Source organism: Nomascus leucogenys, chromosome 6 (genome assembly GCF_006542625.1).
Source record: "Nomascus leucogenys isolate Asia chromosome 6, Asia_NLE_v1, whole genome shotgun sequence".
Taxonomy (NCBI): Eukaryota; Metazoa; Chordata; class Mammalia; order Primates; family Hylobatidae; genus Nomascus; species Nomascus leucogenys.
Genome location: NC_044386.1, coordinates 109,238,182 through 109,253,505, shown reverse-complemented (window position 1 = coordinate 109,253,505; position 15,324 = coordinate 109,238,182). Strand labels below are relative to the sequence as shown.

Below are 15,324 nucleotides of genomic sequence, written 5' to 3'. Positions count from 1 at the left end.
CATTTCATTAGACACCAATGACAAAATAACACAAAAAACTGCATTTCAAATATCTTTTAGAATTGTCAAGATAAAATTACATTACTGGGCCAGGTGCGGTGGCTCACGCCTGTAATCCCAGCACTTTGGGAGGCCGAGGCAGGCGGATCACGAGGTCAGGAGTTCGAGATCAGCCTGGCCAGTATGGTGAAACCTCATCTCTACTAAAAATAACAAAAATTAGCCAGGCGTAGTGGAGGGCTCCTGTAATCCCAGCTACTCAGGTGGCTGAGGCAGGACAATTGCTTGAACCTGGGACGCAGAGGTTGTGGTGAGCCAAGATTGTACTCCAGCCTGGGCGACAGAGCAAGACTCCAACTCAAAAAAAAAAAAAAAAATACTGCAATCGAATATGCACTAATAACTGTTATCTATGCAAAATGTTTTTCTGGATTGGGTTAATAGGCTTGTGGTCATGAAAACAAATTTTTATTTTTGTTACAGATGACCAAAAATAAAATGTCCTTTAAAATATTTCACTAGGATAAAATTCTGAAGGAAGCAGAGTAGAGAAAAAAAAAAGTTAAATTTGTAAAGATTTTAAATTTCCAGGGGCAGGCATAGTGGCTCACACCTGTAATCCTAGCACTTTGGGAGGCCAAGGTGGGCAGATCACTTGAGGTCAGGAGTTTGAGACCAGCCTGGCTAACATGGTGAAATTCCGTCTCTACTAAAAACACAAAAAATTAGCCAGGTGTGGTGGCAGCCGCCTGTAGTCCCAGCTACTCAGGAGGCTGAGGCAGGAGAATCACTTGAACCTGGGAAGTGGAGGTTGCAGTGAGCCGAGATCACGCCCCTGCACTCCAGCCTGGGCGACAGAGCAAGACTTCTGTCTCAAACAAAAATAAATAAAATAAAATATAAAAGAAATAAAAAAGAAATTTCCAACTAAGAGCTTTGTTCATGTACCTTTAAAAATGAATGAAGGTGGGTTCCATTCGATATTTTTATGAGGCCATTTTTATATTGAAATTCACATGCTAGCAGGACTCTTGATTTAAACATTAAAAATGTATTTGTCAAACTTAAAATGTGTGAAGGGATGTAAACGTTTTCCCAAATTATTTTCAGGGATACACAGGCAAAAGAATGAGCAGCAGGGCTGTGACGACCCCGTCTCCCTCCCCATTGGTGCAGTGGCACCACCAGCAGCAGCTGGGACTCCACGGCATTCACTCTGCCATTGCTCTGGGTTCCATCTTACTTTTCTACTTTTTTTTTTTCTTTTTGTTTTTTGTGAGACAGGGTGTTGCTGTTACCCAGGATGGAGTGCAGTGGTGCAATCACGGCTTACCACAGCCTCAACCTCCCAGGCTCAAGCAATCCTTCTGCCTCAAGCTCCTAAGTAGTTGGGACTACAGGTGCGCGCCACCACACGGGCTAATTTTTGTATCTTTGGTAGAAACAGGGTTTCAACATTTTGGCCAGGCTTGTCTCTAACTTCTGAACTCAAGCGAGCCACCCGCCTTGGCTTCCCAAAGTGCTGGGATTATAGGTGTGAGCCACCGCACCCAGCCCCTACTCTGATTTTCCCTCTTATTTTTCTTATTTAATATTGCTATACCTTGATAAGCTTTTTTTTTTTTTTTTTTTTTTTGTTGAGTTGGAGTCTCGCTCTGTTGCCCAGGTTGGAGTGCAGTGGCACGATCTCGGCTCACTGAAAGCTCCACCTCCCAGGTTCAAGCGATTCTCCTGCCTCAGTCTCCTGAGTAGCTGGGACTACAGGCATGTGCCACCATGCCCAGCTAATTTTTTTGTATTTTTCAGTAGAGACGGGGGTTTCACCATGTTGGCCAGGATGGTCTCGATCTCCAGACCTTGTGATCCACCCACCTTGGCCTCCCAAAGTGCTGGGATTACAGGCATGAGCCACTGCACCCGGTCCTGATAAGTACTTTTCTAACTCCCTTGATTTCTTTGCAAGACAATATAGAGCATATTATTAAAATATTTCAGGTTTCAATAACAAAGCTACCAGACAGCATCCTTTCCATTTCAGAACAAGAAACCTGGGGCTCAGAAGGGTACCTTCCAGAGAGTCCCACCAGGAGAGCCATGCTCTTCCCCTCACTCTTCCTCAGAGGAGCATGCGGTCATCTCCAACCACTCGCACAAATCATCACCTCCAATTTTTCATTTTCCCTATTTTAGAATTATTCCGTTTCCCCTCTTATTTCAACCTGTCACTAATTTTCCAATATAGTCTGGCCACAGTTTGCCAACACAACGGGATGCTTATGTACATGTTTGTATCTTTAAGTAGGGCTGCCCTCTGACAAGGAAGCCTTTTTTTTTTTTTTTTTTTTGAGATGGAGTCTCGCTCTCCCAGGCTGGACAGCAGTGGTGTGATCTTGGCTCACTGCAACCTCCGCCTCCAGCTTCAAGTGATTCTCCTACCTCAGCCTCCTTAGTAGCTGGGATTACAGGCTCGTGCCACCACATCCAGCTAGTTTTTGTATTTTTAGTAGGGGTTTCGTCATGTTGGCCAGGCTGGTCTTAAAACTCCTGATCTCAGGTCATCTAGCCTGCCTCGGCCTCCCAAAGTGTTGGGATTACAGGTGTGAGCCACTACGCCGGCCCCTTTTCTTCTTTTTTTACTGCTGTGATTTACTTTTTCCACACTCAACATCCCCTAGTCTTTTCTGGTGACTTGCACGTAACATAGGAACCCCCTAAGGGGCACACTCTATGTGCTCAACGAGTGTGCTGGTCAAAAAAGGTTAAATGCTGTTGCAATTTTAAACTTTCCACCGTTAGTCAATCAGAATTAAGTGACATATAGTGTTTGCTTCCTGCAACCCCCTTCTTTTTATGGTGAAGATAAGCATATTAATTAAAAAGGCTAAAGTCACACATTCACATTAAAAGTCACTTTGAGACATTCAGTGATTTGATGGTGGACTTACGTTTTCTCCTTTAAAAGGAAGGGGCTGTCTGCTGTTGTGCTTTTAACTGTTACATCTCACTCTAGTCAAGGTATTTAGCAGGAACTGTTAACAATGAAACTGAGAAAAACACAAACATGAACAAATGACCTTTTATTTCATACAGAGATACAAAGGCAACTGTGTGCAGCAACAATCTGATGGGCAGCCCAAACTCTTGGGAGGAAGTAAATTCATGGTAAATGTCATGATGGCTGGTCGAGGAGAAGGTCAAAGGAAGAGAGAGAGGAGACAGAGAATGCTACAGCTAATAAATAACAGTAATGACAACTGCGTGGTTTCAACACCGTGAGTTTGTTGGGGCATCCTCTATGCTACTAAAGCCACAATTCTGTATCATCATCAACATTCTTGAAGTGCATTTTACACTATTCTGCATTAGCAGTTGTGTTGAGGGAACTATAAACCTTAAAATTACTGACACATTTTATTAAAGGAGCTGTAAACTCTGCCCATTATTGCCTGTCTTGGATGTGGCCTTTGGGATTGATAGCCTCTTTTAAGGAAACAGGGCTGACACACCTTGGTTGGTCCCAGTTTTTGAGGCAATGCTAGTTGTAACAGCATCATCTTTTAATCTGAGGAAGGTGTTTATTTAAAAAACCTGTCTTCCAAAATGCAACAAAAAACAAGGTCTGGGTAGTGGCGATTCCTTCCATGGCACTCCATGCCTCCCTGTGGGCTGTAACCATGCACCTGAGTAAAGAGTCTCATAAAAATACTTCACCAATGCATTTATAATAGGGACACACTACATAGTTTGTTATTCATTAAAGCAGTTTATTGGCTTAATGTACATCAGTGAATTTTTAAATGCTAAAAATTTATGATAAAAGAATACCGAACCAAAACATCAAAGAAAGAAAATAGAGGCTCAGCAGCATGATTTCAATATATTTTCCTGGAAAAAGTTTTTAAAAAAAAAAAAAGTATATGACTTTTTATCCAAGAACAAAAGCTTCCTAAATTCAATGTTTAGACTTGATTTTTTTTTTTTAACTAAGCCCAGAAAACTGGGGCTCATAAAAGGCACAATGTGGGCAGCAAGATAAAAAATGGGGAAAAAATTGGTTTTAATCTCACGTGTAACATATGTTGGCTGGTTTTGTTTTTGTTTTAGACAATTTAAGGCAGAATTATCTCTCTGCAACACTGCAGATAAATCCTAGTGTTTTAGCTATAAGTTTCAAGAGTTCAGATATACAGATAAACCAATTTAAAAAAACTTTTTCTTATTCTAAGGCTTTTGATGCATTATATAAATCTTTAAAATTCCTATCACCCACATTTTAAGACATACATCTATACTTTAATAAGGCACTCTTAAGATATAAAACAGTTTTAAAAACAATGACATTCTACATTAGGGCTAACCCATTCCTCTGCCATAGGGATGGAGTGAATTGTCTCTTTGAATCAAGACAATCTCTGTGCACCAACACAAACAGGCAGGTGTCTTGACCCATTCTGAATTTATCTGAGTAGCTGAATTTTATCAATGGACTCTCCCATCCACTAGTCGGGGAGTTACACAAACAGAATTGCCCAAGTTTGATAATGAAATTTAAAAACAGTATCTCCTTTTTTCTAGAAATGCTTCCTTTGAACATATGACTGTCACTTCCATTAGCTCCTGTCCATAAAGAAAAACACAATGGAAGATAACCAATGACTCCCCATATCCTTCAATTTTCCTGATGGGACAGAAATATAAAGGAACTTTACTTTTAAATGACAACCTAATGACTGTTAATAACATGACATTTTAGTTGTGTGTCTTGTATGTATGTATGTCATTGGTGCTAATAGCTTCCACTTCTAAATGAGAAAAATTTGAATCCTACCATCCCTATTGCTAATTAAAACAAACACCAAAGCTTACAATATAGTAATGCAACCTCTAAGACTGTAACAACACAGAGAAATTTTAGTGGAGTTTCCACTCTTTCCTAAGTAATGGAAGAAAATGAAGAAACCAGAAAGGTCAGACTAAGCCTGAAACACAATTTCACTATGAAAAAAGGGTAACAAATGTCCCATCAGAGCGAGAGGAGTTAAAAATGTGGCATCGGGAGTGTATCAGATTGAGGTGCTGTTGTGGGCTGGGTCTTTGCTTCCAATGAGTAAAGGAGGACCTAGAAAGAAGCTGTGAGGTGCTTCTTTCCTTCATCCTTCTGGGCTGGCACCAAACGATCAATTACTTCCCGTAGAACTTTTTGTTGAGAAGGAAGATCAGGAGGTTGACATTTACTTTAGCTCTATCAAATAATTTCATGACTGCAACTCCTTCATACTGTAGCTGCAGCAGGTCCTATTAACAAAACAAAACAAAACAAAACATTTTGACAGTTAATCAAGTCTGTGGAACAAGGAAAAAGGACACAATGTAGGGAGGGATCCAGATGGACTGAGGCCTGCCTTGTGTGCCAGACGTGAACTGGGGCAAAAGAAAGGTTCCTAGCTAGGAAACCACCCACTGCACAACCAGCCTGAGAGCTGGAGCAATAGGGCGCATTGGCCAAGGGAGGCTTCTGGTTGATTTGGAGTTAGGAAGTCATGTTCCTATCAAAATTCATCATACATGGAAAGAAAAAGAAACATGCTCAGTTGCCACACACATCTAAGCTTTTTATTTCAGAAGTCACAATGACATTTTCCCATTTCATCCATGTTATGGGTCACTAGTTTTAATAAATCTGGAAAAGGTGAAGCATTTAAACCTATGATGAAATATACTAAGCACGGGGAAATGAGATAAGGATAGTAATGTCACCTCAACACTATCTGCTAGCTTTATTTATTTATTTATTTATTTTTTTTTTTTTTTTGAGACAGAGTCTCGCTCTGTCACCCAGGCTGGAGTGCTAGAGTGCAGTGGCGTGATCTCAGCTCACTGCAAGCTCCGCCTCCTGGGTTCACGCCATTCTCCTGCCTCAGCCTCTCCAAGTAGCTGGGATTACAGGCGCCCGCCACCACGCCCGGCTAATTTTTTATATTTTTAGTAGAGATGGGGTTTCACCGTGGTCTCGATCTCCTGACCTCGTGATCCGCCCGCCTCGGCCTCCCAAAGTGCTGGGATTACAAGCATGAGCCACCACGCCCAGCCACTATCTGCTAGATTCTTAATTTCTGTTCCACGTGAGAACACTTTCTGTCCTGAAGACAAGGGGAAAAGAGAGAACTTGATGTTTTATTAGGTGTCTGCCATGTGCTTGGCATTGTGTAAGCACATTAATAGCATCTTTTAAAGTCCTCACAAAAATTTTTATGAGGTGCGATTATTCTAACTTTAAAGATGAGCTATTGAGGCTCAGAGATGTTAAATGACTTGCACGATAGGACAGAGATGGAAGTGGTAAATCCAGATCTGACTGCAATGCTTCCACTTTTCCTGCTACTTTCACCATCGTCCTGAACAAGTTTAAGAAATCTGAGTGGTCTCACTTCTAAACTTTAGAAGAGTAGTGATGAGAAAGCAAGGGTCAAAAGGCTTGAAAGGACCCCACAAGGCCAGGTGTGGTGGCTCATGCCTGTAATCCCAGCACTTTGGGAGGCTGAGGGAGGTGGATCACAAAGTCGGGAGTTAGAGACCAGCCTGGCCAACATGGTGAATACCCTGTTTCTACTAAAAATACAAAAATTAGCTGGGCGTTGGGCGTGGTGGTGCGCACGTATATTCTCAGCTACTCGGGAGGCTGAGGCAGGAGAATCACTTGAACCTGGGAGGCGGAGGTTGCAGAGAGCCGAGATTGTGCCATTGCACTGCAGCTTTGGCAATAAGAGCGAAACTCTGTCTCCAAAAAAAAAAAAAAAAATTAGCCAGGCGTGATGGTGTGCGCCTGTAATCCCAGCCACTCAGGAGGCTGAGGCAGGAGAATCACTTGAACCCACGAGGTGGAAGTTGCAGTGAGTGGAGATCACACCACTACACTCCAGTCTGGGCGACAGGGCAAGACTCTGCCTGCCCCCCACTCAAAAAAGAAAGGACCCCACAAGTTAAATTATCTGCTGGAAAAATCCTAGCAGCTCCATGAGGGCTGCTGGGACCTGTGCCTAACAGAATACCCCACACCTGGCAGTCACCCCACATTTAATGAATTTGGACATAAATTAATAAATTACCACAGGCAGACTGGTTGGCCTAACACGATTTGGTTAAAAAACTTAAAAATACAAATACGTTCTGATAACTCCAAGTAAATAAAAAAATTTAAAATTTTAAAAAATAATAATTTGGTGAAACTCAGGGAATAAGAGGTTCCTTTTCTTTTTTTTTTTGGTGGAAGTACTTTAGTTAGCTGTGTGCATCACAAAATCACTTCACATTTGTTTAGCTAACATGTTTTAATGGTCTACTGGTCATTGAGAAGGAAACTAAGATGACCAAGAAATGCTACCTGTCCTTAAGGAGTTTATGGCTTTAGCGGGGAGAGGGGAAGTAAGTCAACACCTACCGTAAACAGAGGATGTCTGCAAGGGCTACAGAAGCGAAGGGGAAACCACCTATTATGGCTTGGCTGGGGGAGGCACACACATGGAAGTACTCGATGGAGGAACAAAAGGGGCAGGATTGGGAGGCAGGGGAGGGGAGGGAGGGCAGCATGAGCAGAAGCCCAAATGTACATTCACAGGAAGGCACCTGCCCAGGCTGGCAGGGCGTGGCTGTGTGAAGCAGTGCAAGAAAGGAGACAGAAGCAGACTAACCGGTGCCACACACACAAAGCTAAAGGAGTCTGGATGTCACCTAGGAATCCTCTCAATGCCCTGTTATTTTTTAACGTGTAAAAATCAGATATTTCAAAATAAAACGTAGGGATCTTTATGCTACAAAAATGAATTACTTCCGAGTTCTTTTTGGATTTAAGATAGGATTCGGTTTACAAACATAAACTTTACACACACCTTGTCAGAAGTGCATCTAACTTTTAAGTACCTATATCAAACCAAAATGAGAAAAAAGATTTCAAGCTACTGAGTGGGCTTACAATTTTGCAACGTCAGCATGTGTACTTACGCATTTTGTTCAACTCCAAGGTATCAGCTCAATTTAGTGGCAGCACTAAGTGGAAGCTTCGGATAAATGTTTTCTGAAGATTTACATCTGCAAAAGCTCTCCAGAGTGCACACACCAAACCAGACATGCTGAAACCCTCAGCTTCTTTCCCCCCAGTGTGGAGCCTAGCTCACTGCTGAATGTAGACAGCTTTCCTCAGATGAGTCTCCTCTTTATCTATTTCTCCTACTTGGACAAGAATCTCATTCAGAAAGTTTTTGGTTCCTGCTGGTGCATACCCACCTGATAATGTAACATAAAAGTCTCCATTTGAACTCCCATGAATTTGGCTTTCACTTCAAAGTCTCCAACTTCTTCTGTTGGACTGATTTCAAAGATAACATTTTTAAACCTGTTGAAAGATAACATCGTAAGGGTGTGGTTTTTATGTTCTCATATAAAAATATTCTGTGAAATGGGGAAAGGAGATGAATCAAGTCTTCAAGGGTGAAAAGGGGTAGAAAATACAGGTCGAAAGTACTTCTGCAGCTGAAGCAGCATGGATTGCCACGCCTAAGTACCATCTGCTCTGGGACTTGGAGAGAGGAATGGCAACCTCTCTCTGCCTGCAGCACCTGCATTCTATGAAAGAGGAACCACTGAGGAGTGCCACAAGTGGCGTGTGAGAGGATGACATCTCTTCACTTCCACATGGCCAAAAATGAAACCTAATGATAAAAGGAGAAAATGGAGGAAACGGGGGTGGAAGGAGACGATATGGGTGTTTGAATACATGCATGTTTGAGAACTGGGAGAAGTAAATAAACAAAAGGGGGTCCGTATAAAAAGCACCAAGGGAGGAGGTCTTCTAGAAAGAGTAGGTGCTGTGTATATAAGCACACTATTACCAAAGATTAATTGTTATTATTAAACATATTTATCACTCATTCACATGTTACATGCCAGGAAATTTTGGGGGGCCAAAAGGAAAAGGGATTATGCAGCCAGGCGCGGTGGCTCACATCTGTAATCCCAGCACTTTGGGAGACCAAGGCGGGCGGATCACGAGGTCAGGAGATCGAGGCCATCCTGGCCAACATGGTGAAACCCCATCTCTACTAAAAATACAAAAATTAGCTGGGCGTGGTGGCATGCACCTGTAGTCCCAGCTACTCGGGAGGCTGAAGCAGGAGAACTGATTGAACCCAGGAGGCGGAGGTTGCAGTGAGCTGAGATACTGCCACTGCAGTCCAGCCTGGTGACAGGGCGAGACTCCATCTCAAAAAAAAAAAAAAAAAAAAAAAAAAAAAAGGGGATTATGCTGTAGCACCACTTCCAGAACTCAACTATGGAGCTGCCTTACCTATTACGAACAGGGCTGAGAACCATGAAAGATGCAAAAAGGTCACTGAGAGTTAAAGGAGAAGTCACAAAAACCCATGCACTGAAACACACGTGCATTTTATTCAACTGGAACACCTCAACACCTCACAGGTTATTCCTTAAAGATATTTATCTTAAGTGATAAGTAATTTTATCAGATTTGGTTGGCTAGTTTCTAAGCCCATAAAAGCAAATTAAAAAGAAGAAAGGCAAATAGAGGTAAGCACTTGAACAGTAGTGGAAAATAATGATCTATAATAATAAATAAATAATAAAAATAATAAAGGCCTGTAATCCCAGCACTTTGGGAGGCTGAGGTGGGTGGATCACATGAGGTCAGGAGTTTGAGATTAGCCTGGCCAACATGGTGAAACCCCATCTCTACTAAAAATACGAAAACTTAGCTGGGTGTGGTGGTGCATGCCTGTAGTCCCACCTAATCGGGAGGCTGAGGTGGGAGAATTGCTTGAACCTGGGAGGCCAAGGCTGCAGTGAGCTGAGATCGTGCCACTGTACTCCAGCTTGGGTGACAGAGAGACTCTATCAAAAAAAAAAAAAAAAAAAAAAAAAAAATAAGAAGAAGAAAAAGAAGAAGAAAAAAGTATATATATATATATATATACGTATATATATATATATATGTATATATATATATATATATATATATAGTAGTTAAATACATAAGTGGGTGAGTCGTGGATAATCTTTATGTGAATAGAAAAAAATAATTAAAACAATTTCAGTGGTTATCTCTGGCTTGTGGAATTACAGGTGTTTTCTTTTTTATGCTTTACTGTATTTTCAAAGTTTAATAACGAATACATATTATTTTAGAATTAGAAAAATGTAAAAGGTTCTTTTTTTAAAAGTTGTTTTTTTACCCCCCAAACAGACAAAAGAAGAGAAAGATCAGTAGCCTGAGGTCACAGGGCTGACTGAGCAGATGCTCAATAAATGCTTGCTAATGACGCTGGGCCCAGGACCTGTGGGAGGATGACATGTCAGGTCCATGAACCAGGTGCAAAAAGCAAGCTGATACTTCCCAGAAAAGAAAATGAAGATAAGTGCCTGGTTCCTAGCTGTAAGTGGAATAAAGCAAACTCCTCTTATTGTTACTCTTAATTTATTCTTGGTTCAGAAACAGAAGAAATCCAAAGAATGGCTTCCTGCTTTAATGAGGAAAAATTAAGATCAGACCCAAAGAAGTAAGCATGACCTGAGACAAATGTTCTACAAACAAGGAAAAGAAAAACTCTTTTATGACAAATTAACTCTGAGTATGAGGCCTAATTCTGCACATAAAAATATATAAATACATAAAAAAAACTACAAGTAACCATCCAGAAAAGAGAAATGAAGACAAAAAGGCAAAGATGTGATAAATGTAGAAATAAAAGTCAACTTATAAAACCAAAAGCAAAGACTCACTGATTCACTTGCAGGTCCTCAATTTCCAGAAGAACTCCTTTCTCATGTAGTCTTGCTGCTGTGTATTTCAGAGAAATCTTTTTGCTTTTCTTTCCTTTCATTTCCCTAGGCTTTTTGGAGACTCTGTAAAAATCACATCATGTCACTTTCTATAAATAACCATCTACTCTGAATCTTCATCATTGGTAACTGAAGGAAACATGTCAGAAACCAAACTTCCAGACATAAGTAACATACCAACTCTAAAATGGCAAACAAATGTTAGAATTAGCCTAGGCAATATCTCTGCAAAACAGGGGAAATGTTACCAAATTGCTTCTATTTTTAGTTTAAATTATATTTGAGAATACGCCCATGAATTTAACAATGTCTTAATCCTCCCATGTCCTTCTGGAAACTTAAGCACCTAAACAAGTAACTATGAGAGCTTCATATGCCAGCCTGAGGGAACGGTACAGAATCCCAGGAGTGAAGGAGTTACTCTAAGCCCCTTAGCTGTGTAGGGAAAAAATAAAAATATCATCAAATAAATACTTTTAAAAAGCGTTTAAGCCAGCACAGCAATTACAGATGAATGAGAATAAGGAAAAAGAAACAGGTTAGGAGGCTATTAGGATAATCAAGGCAAGAAGTGCTAACTTCAGAAATATGCCCACATTTGCAAAATGACATATGTACAAGAGGTTATTTGCTGCAGAATTTAAAAAATAATAACAAACAACTGGAAACAACTTAAATGTTCATCAGTGGAGAACTGTTGAAGTAAATTGTTACATCTATCTGTATAATGGAATAATATGCAGCATTAAAAAAAATGAGAATCTAGGTCTGTCTGCTTAGAAGGCCTGGAGGCCATGACAAATCTGGCAGTGAACACACCTACTTCTAGATCTTGGTTTCTAAATACCAGTCTTCATTCAAAGAAACCAGGGATGCTTGGAGAAACAGTTCATTCTGGGCCTGGAGAGGGGAAACTACAGGTTGAACATGAAACATCTTGTGTCAGAAAGTCAGGAAGTGCACAAAGAACAACGAAAACACGTCAAAAGCTCACAGGAGTCAGATCTGCAAGCAGGGTTAGGTGGGCCTGTTTTTCATCCCTTCCCATCAGCCCTGCCTGACCCCAGGGAGTCTTCCATGGAGAGAGAAAAACAGAGGACATGCACGAGCCAGGGAAATGGGAAGCAGATATGGCAAAATGTTAAAATGGGTGAATCTAGGTGAAGGGCATATGGGTGCTTATTGTTCTATTCAATCTTTCTGAGATTTGAAAACTCTTAAAATAAAAAGTTAGGAATAAATAATAAACTACCCTCCAAGTAAAACCTGCTCTGTTACCACCCACCTCTCTGGGTTTTCAGTTCCCTCCCTGTAAAATGGGCATGCTGATAGTTTGTGGCCAGGGCCAAGAAGGCTGGATCAGACCTTCCTCAGCACCCAGGAAAAAAATCAGAGCCTGTGATCTTGTCCCCAGGAAGTATAGAGAGGGGCAAGGGGATCCAAATTTGCATAATATTCCTTAAGTGATTTTGGGACCACTAGATGATCTCTTTTCATGATTTTAATTTCTAAGGCCAAGGATTTTTTTTTTTTTTTTTTGAGACGGAGTCTTGCTCTGTCGCCCAGGCTGGAGTGTAGTGATGGGATCGTGGCTCACTGCAACCTCCATCTCCCAGGTTCAGGTAATTCTCCTGCCTCAGCCTCCCAAGTAGCTGGGACTATAGGCGCATGCCACCACGTCCAGCTAATTTGTATATTTTTAGTAGAGATGGGGTTTCACCATGTTGACCAGGCTGGTCTTGAACTCCTGACCTCAAGTGACACGCCCGCCTCAGCCTCCCAAAGTGCTGGGATTACAGGTGTGAGCCACCTTGACAGGCCCCAAGAAGATATTTTGCAAAAGGAATACTTAGCGATAAGCATCCATGAAATCCCCCACCCACTATTTACATCATACACTTACAAATGGAATTAGGCAATTATACAAATGATTAGAGGTACAATAAAAGACTAATGCAATAAATAGATCCAGTGTATTTTAAGTAAAAATTTCCAGTGTCATTTCAGTTGCCTCTGCTTTCTCCTCACTCTAATTGTTTTCCCTGACATTGATTCTTAAAAAAGAAAAAATACTCACTTGCCCTTGCTGGCTAAGTTATCCAAGCAGGTTTTGATATAGCTTTTATAGTAATCCACCTGCTCCCCATAAAAGGTGGCCTTAGAATTCAGAGCAGCGTATGTCTGTTGCAGTTTCACTAGTTCGGCCTTTCTCCTCTGTCGGTACCTCCGCTGATTCCGAATATCCTGAGACATAATTATTAAAGTTAGAAAAATAACGACAGGTATCATTATCATTTCACACTAGGACCCAGCAATACTTAACTCTGCCTTAAATATGACTACTTATCTTTTTTTTTTTTTTTTTTTTTTTTTAAGACACTCTGTTGCCCAGGCTGGAGTGTGCAGTGGTTGAGATCATGGCTTCTTGTAGCCTCAGCCTCCCAGGCTCAAATGATCCTCCCACCTCAGCCTCCAGAGTAGCCGGGACTTACAGGCACATGCCACCATATCTGGCTAATTAAAAAACTTTCTTTCGTAGAGATGGGGTCTCAAGCGATCCTCCTGCCTTTGTCTCAGAAAGTGCTGAGATTCCATATGTGAGCCACTGTGCCTGACCTAACCATACATTCAACAGGCAGTAATTTGTTTTCACAAATTAACAGAGAAATTCAGATCTCAAATTTTCTTCCCCCATTTGTATCTTCTAGCAGGGAAATGTGTTACATTTAGACTTACACATTTTTAGAATTTACTTGCAAAGCTGGTTTGGACCTCTTAAATATTTTGTTGGGAAAGGGAGAAAAAGAGAACTATAATACATCAACTACCAGTTCCCAGGTGTGCATAATATTATCTTAGTGCAACAGCATAGAACACCTAAACTCTTAGTCTTTACCAAAGCCCCTCGCTTGAGATGATTCATACAAATCAACGATTTAATCAACTTGATGTGAATTTATATTTCACAGTAATCATGAAAAAGATCTGGAAGAATTCTTTAAGGCTGAAGACAAATTCTTTAAGGTCATAGGAGGCTCTAGTTAAGGTCCTCTCCCTAGTAATTTAGGCCATGGAATAAGCCACCTCACGTCAGGCAAGGCCCTCATGCTGGAGAGTCAGATATGGTTTCTCGGAGAGGAGGGCACTAATTTGCCCATGAACTGAAGCTATGCTGTTATCTCAACAGCTACTGTCTCTCAAGCCTCTCAGCTTTGAACAAGGCCGGTTTCCCTCTGTCCCCCAAATGCAGTACCCTAGCAATGTCGTTGATCAGTTCCTGGTATTTGTTCTTTGGGTCCACGGTTCCAAGCTCTGTTAGCTTCTTTAAACCTGTCTGGATCTTCTCTTTCTTCTCTTGAAGAATGAGGTTGCTGTCTTCCTTTACAGATTTTGACTTTTTCATCTTGTCAGGTGTTTTGGCATCACGGATAGCACGTCTCTGCATGGCTCTCTGATGTTCTGCTTCCTACAGATGGGAAAAAGAAGTTCTTAGCAAGTTTACCACACTAATCCTAAACTTGAATTTATATAGCACATCTGCACCTGAACTTATACAGTTCTTAAACTCCAACCTTGAAACAGAAGGAAACAAATTCTGCCCCCTGCCAAATGATAGATGAGAAACTGCATGAAGCAGAGGCACATCTCTTTCCACCTAGAAGAGATGATATCTACAAAATCACACAACTGGGCCAGGCGCGGTGGCTCATGCCTATAATCCCAGCACTTTGGGAGGCCGAGGTGGGCAGATCACGAGGTCAGGAGTTCAAGACCATCCTGACTAACACGGTGAAACCCCGTCTCTACTAAAAATACAGAAACAAAATTAGCCGGGCATGGTGCAGGTGCCTGTAGTCCCAGCTACTCAGGAGGCTGAGGCGGGAGAATGGCGTGAACCCAGGAGGTGGGGCTTGCAGTGAGCCAAGATCGTGCCACTGCACTCCAGTCTGGGTGACACAGCAAGATTCCGTCTCAAAAAAACAAAAAACAGACAAACAAAAAATCACACAACTGCTTAGGTGCTTAGGGCTTCTTTCCTGGACTCAGGTACAATCACCGAGACTGGACTCTACTGGCTACAAAGTCATTTTTCTCTACCACATTTTCAGACATGGAAGCCATTTAATTTTATTAAAAACATAGCTGTATAAATGTTATAACTATACTAATACAACAAGACCAGTGCTTAGTAAATCCTTGCTAATTCTTTGTGTCACTTTGTCCAGGTGGAATCATGCTCGAGCCTTGCCTCTGCTTTCAAACATGCTGCAGACACCACAATCGTAACAGGGAAACACCTTCCCTTGATACTGCCATCCTTCATAGATGCCATCCTTCATAGTCACCGTCCATTGTCTGTTCCTGTCCAACATATGATCTACACTCACTGTTACATTATTTCAGCACTTTCTTCTTTACTGCTCTCATCACCAATTACCATTCCCCTGTCCAAAATCCAATGCCTTTTCTGTCACC

At 41.4% G+C, this 15,324-nt stretch overlaps 1 protein-coding gene across 1 annotated transcript in view; it reads right to left on the bottom strand.

Moving 5' to 3' along the window:
* Window positions 1-3,062: 3,062 nt before the first annotated feature.
* The window catches only part of IQGAP1 (IQ motif containing GTPase activating protein 1), a 112,849-nt gene continuing 100,587 nt past the window's right edge, over window positions 3,063-15,324 (bottom strand). Inside the window, exons 34-38 of the mRNA XM_003268502.3 lie at window positions 14,102-14,314; window positions 12,926-13,092; window positions 10,789-10,911; window positions 8,281-8,389; window positions 3,063-5,295 (exon numbers count right to left, since the gene is read on the bottom strand). Coding sequence (XP_003268550.1) covers window positions 5,182-5,295; window positions 8,281-8,389; window positions 10,789-10,911; window positions 12,926-13,092; window positions 14,102-14,314 — 726 coding nt within the window. The 3' untranslated portion in view covers window positions 3,063-5,181. The remainder of the gene's footprint in view (window positions 5,296-8,280; window positions 8,390-10,788; window positions 10,912-12,925; window positions 13,093-14,101; window positions 14,315-15,324) is intronic.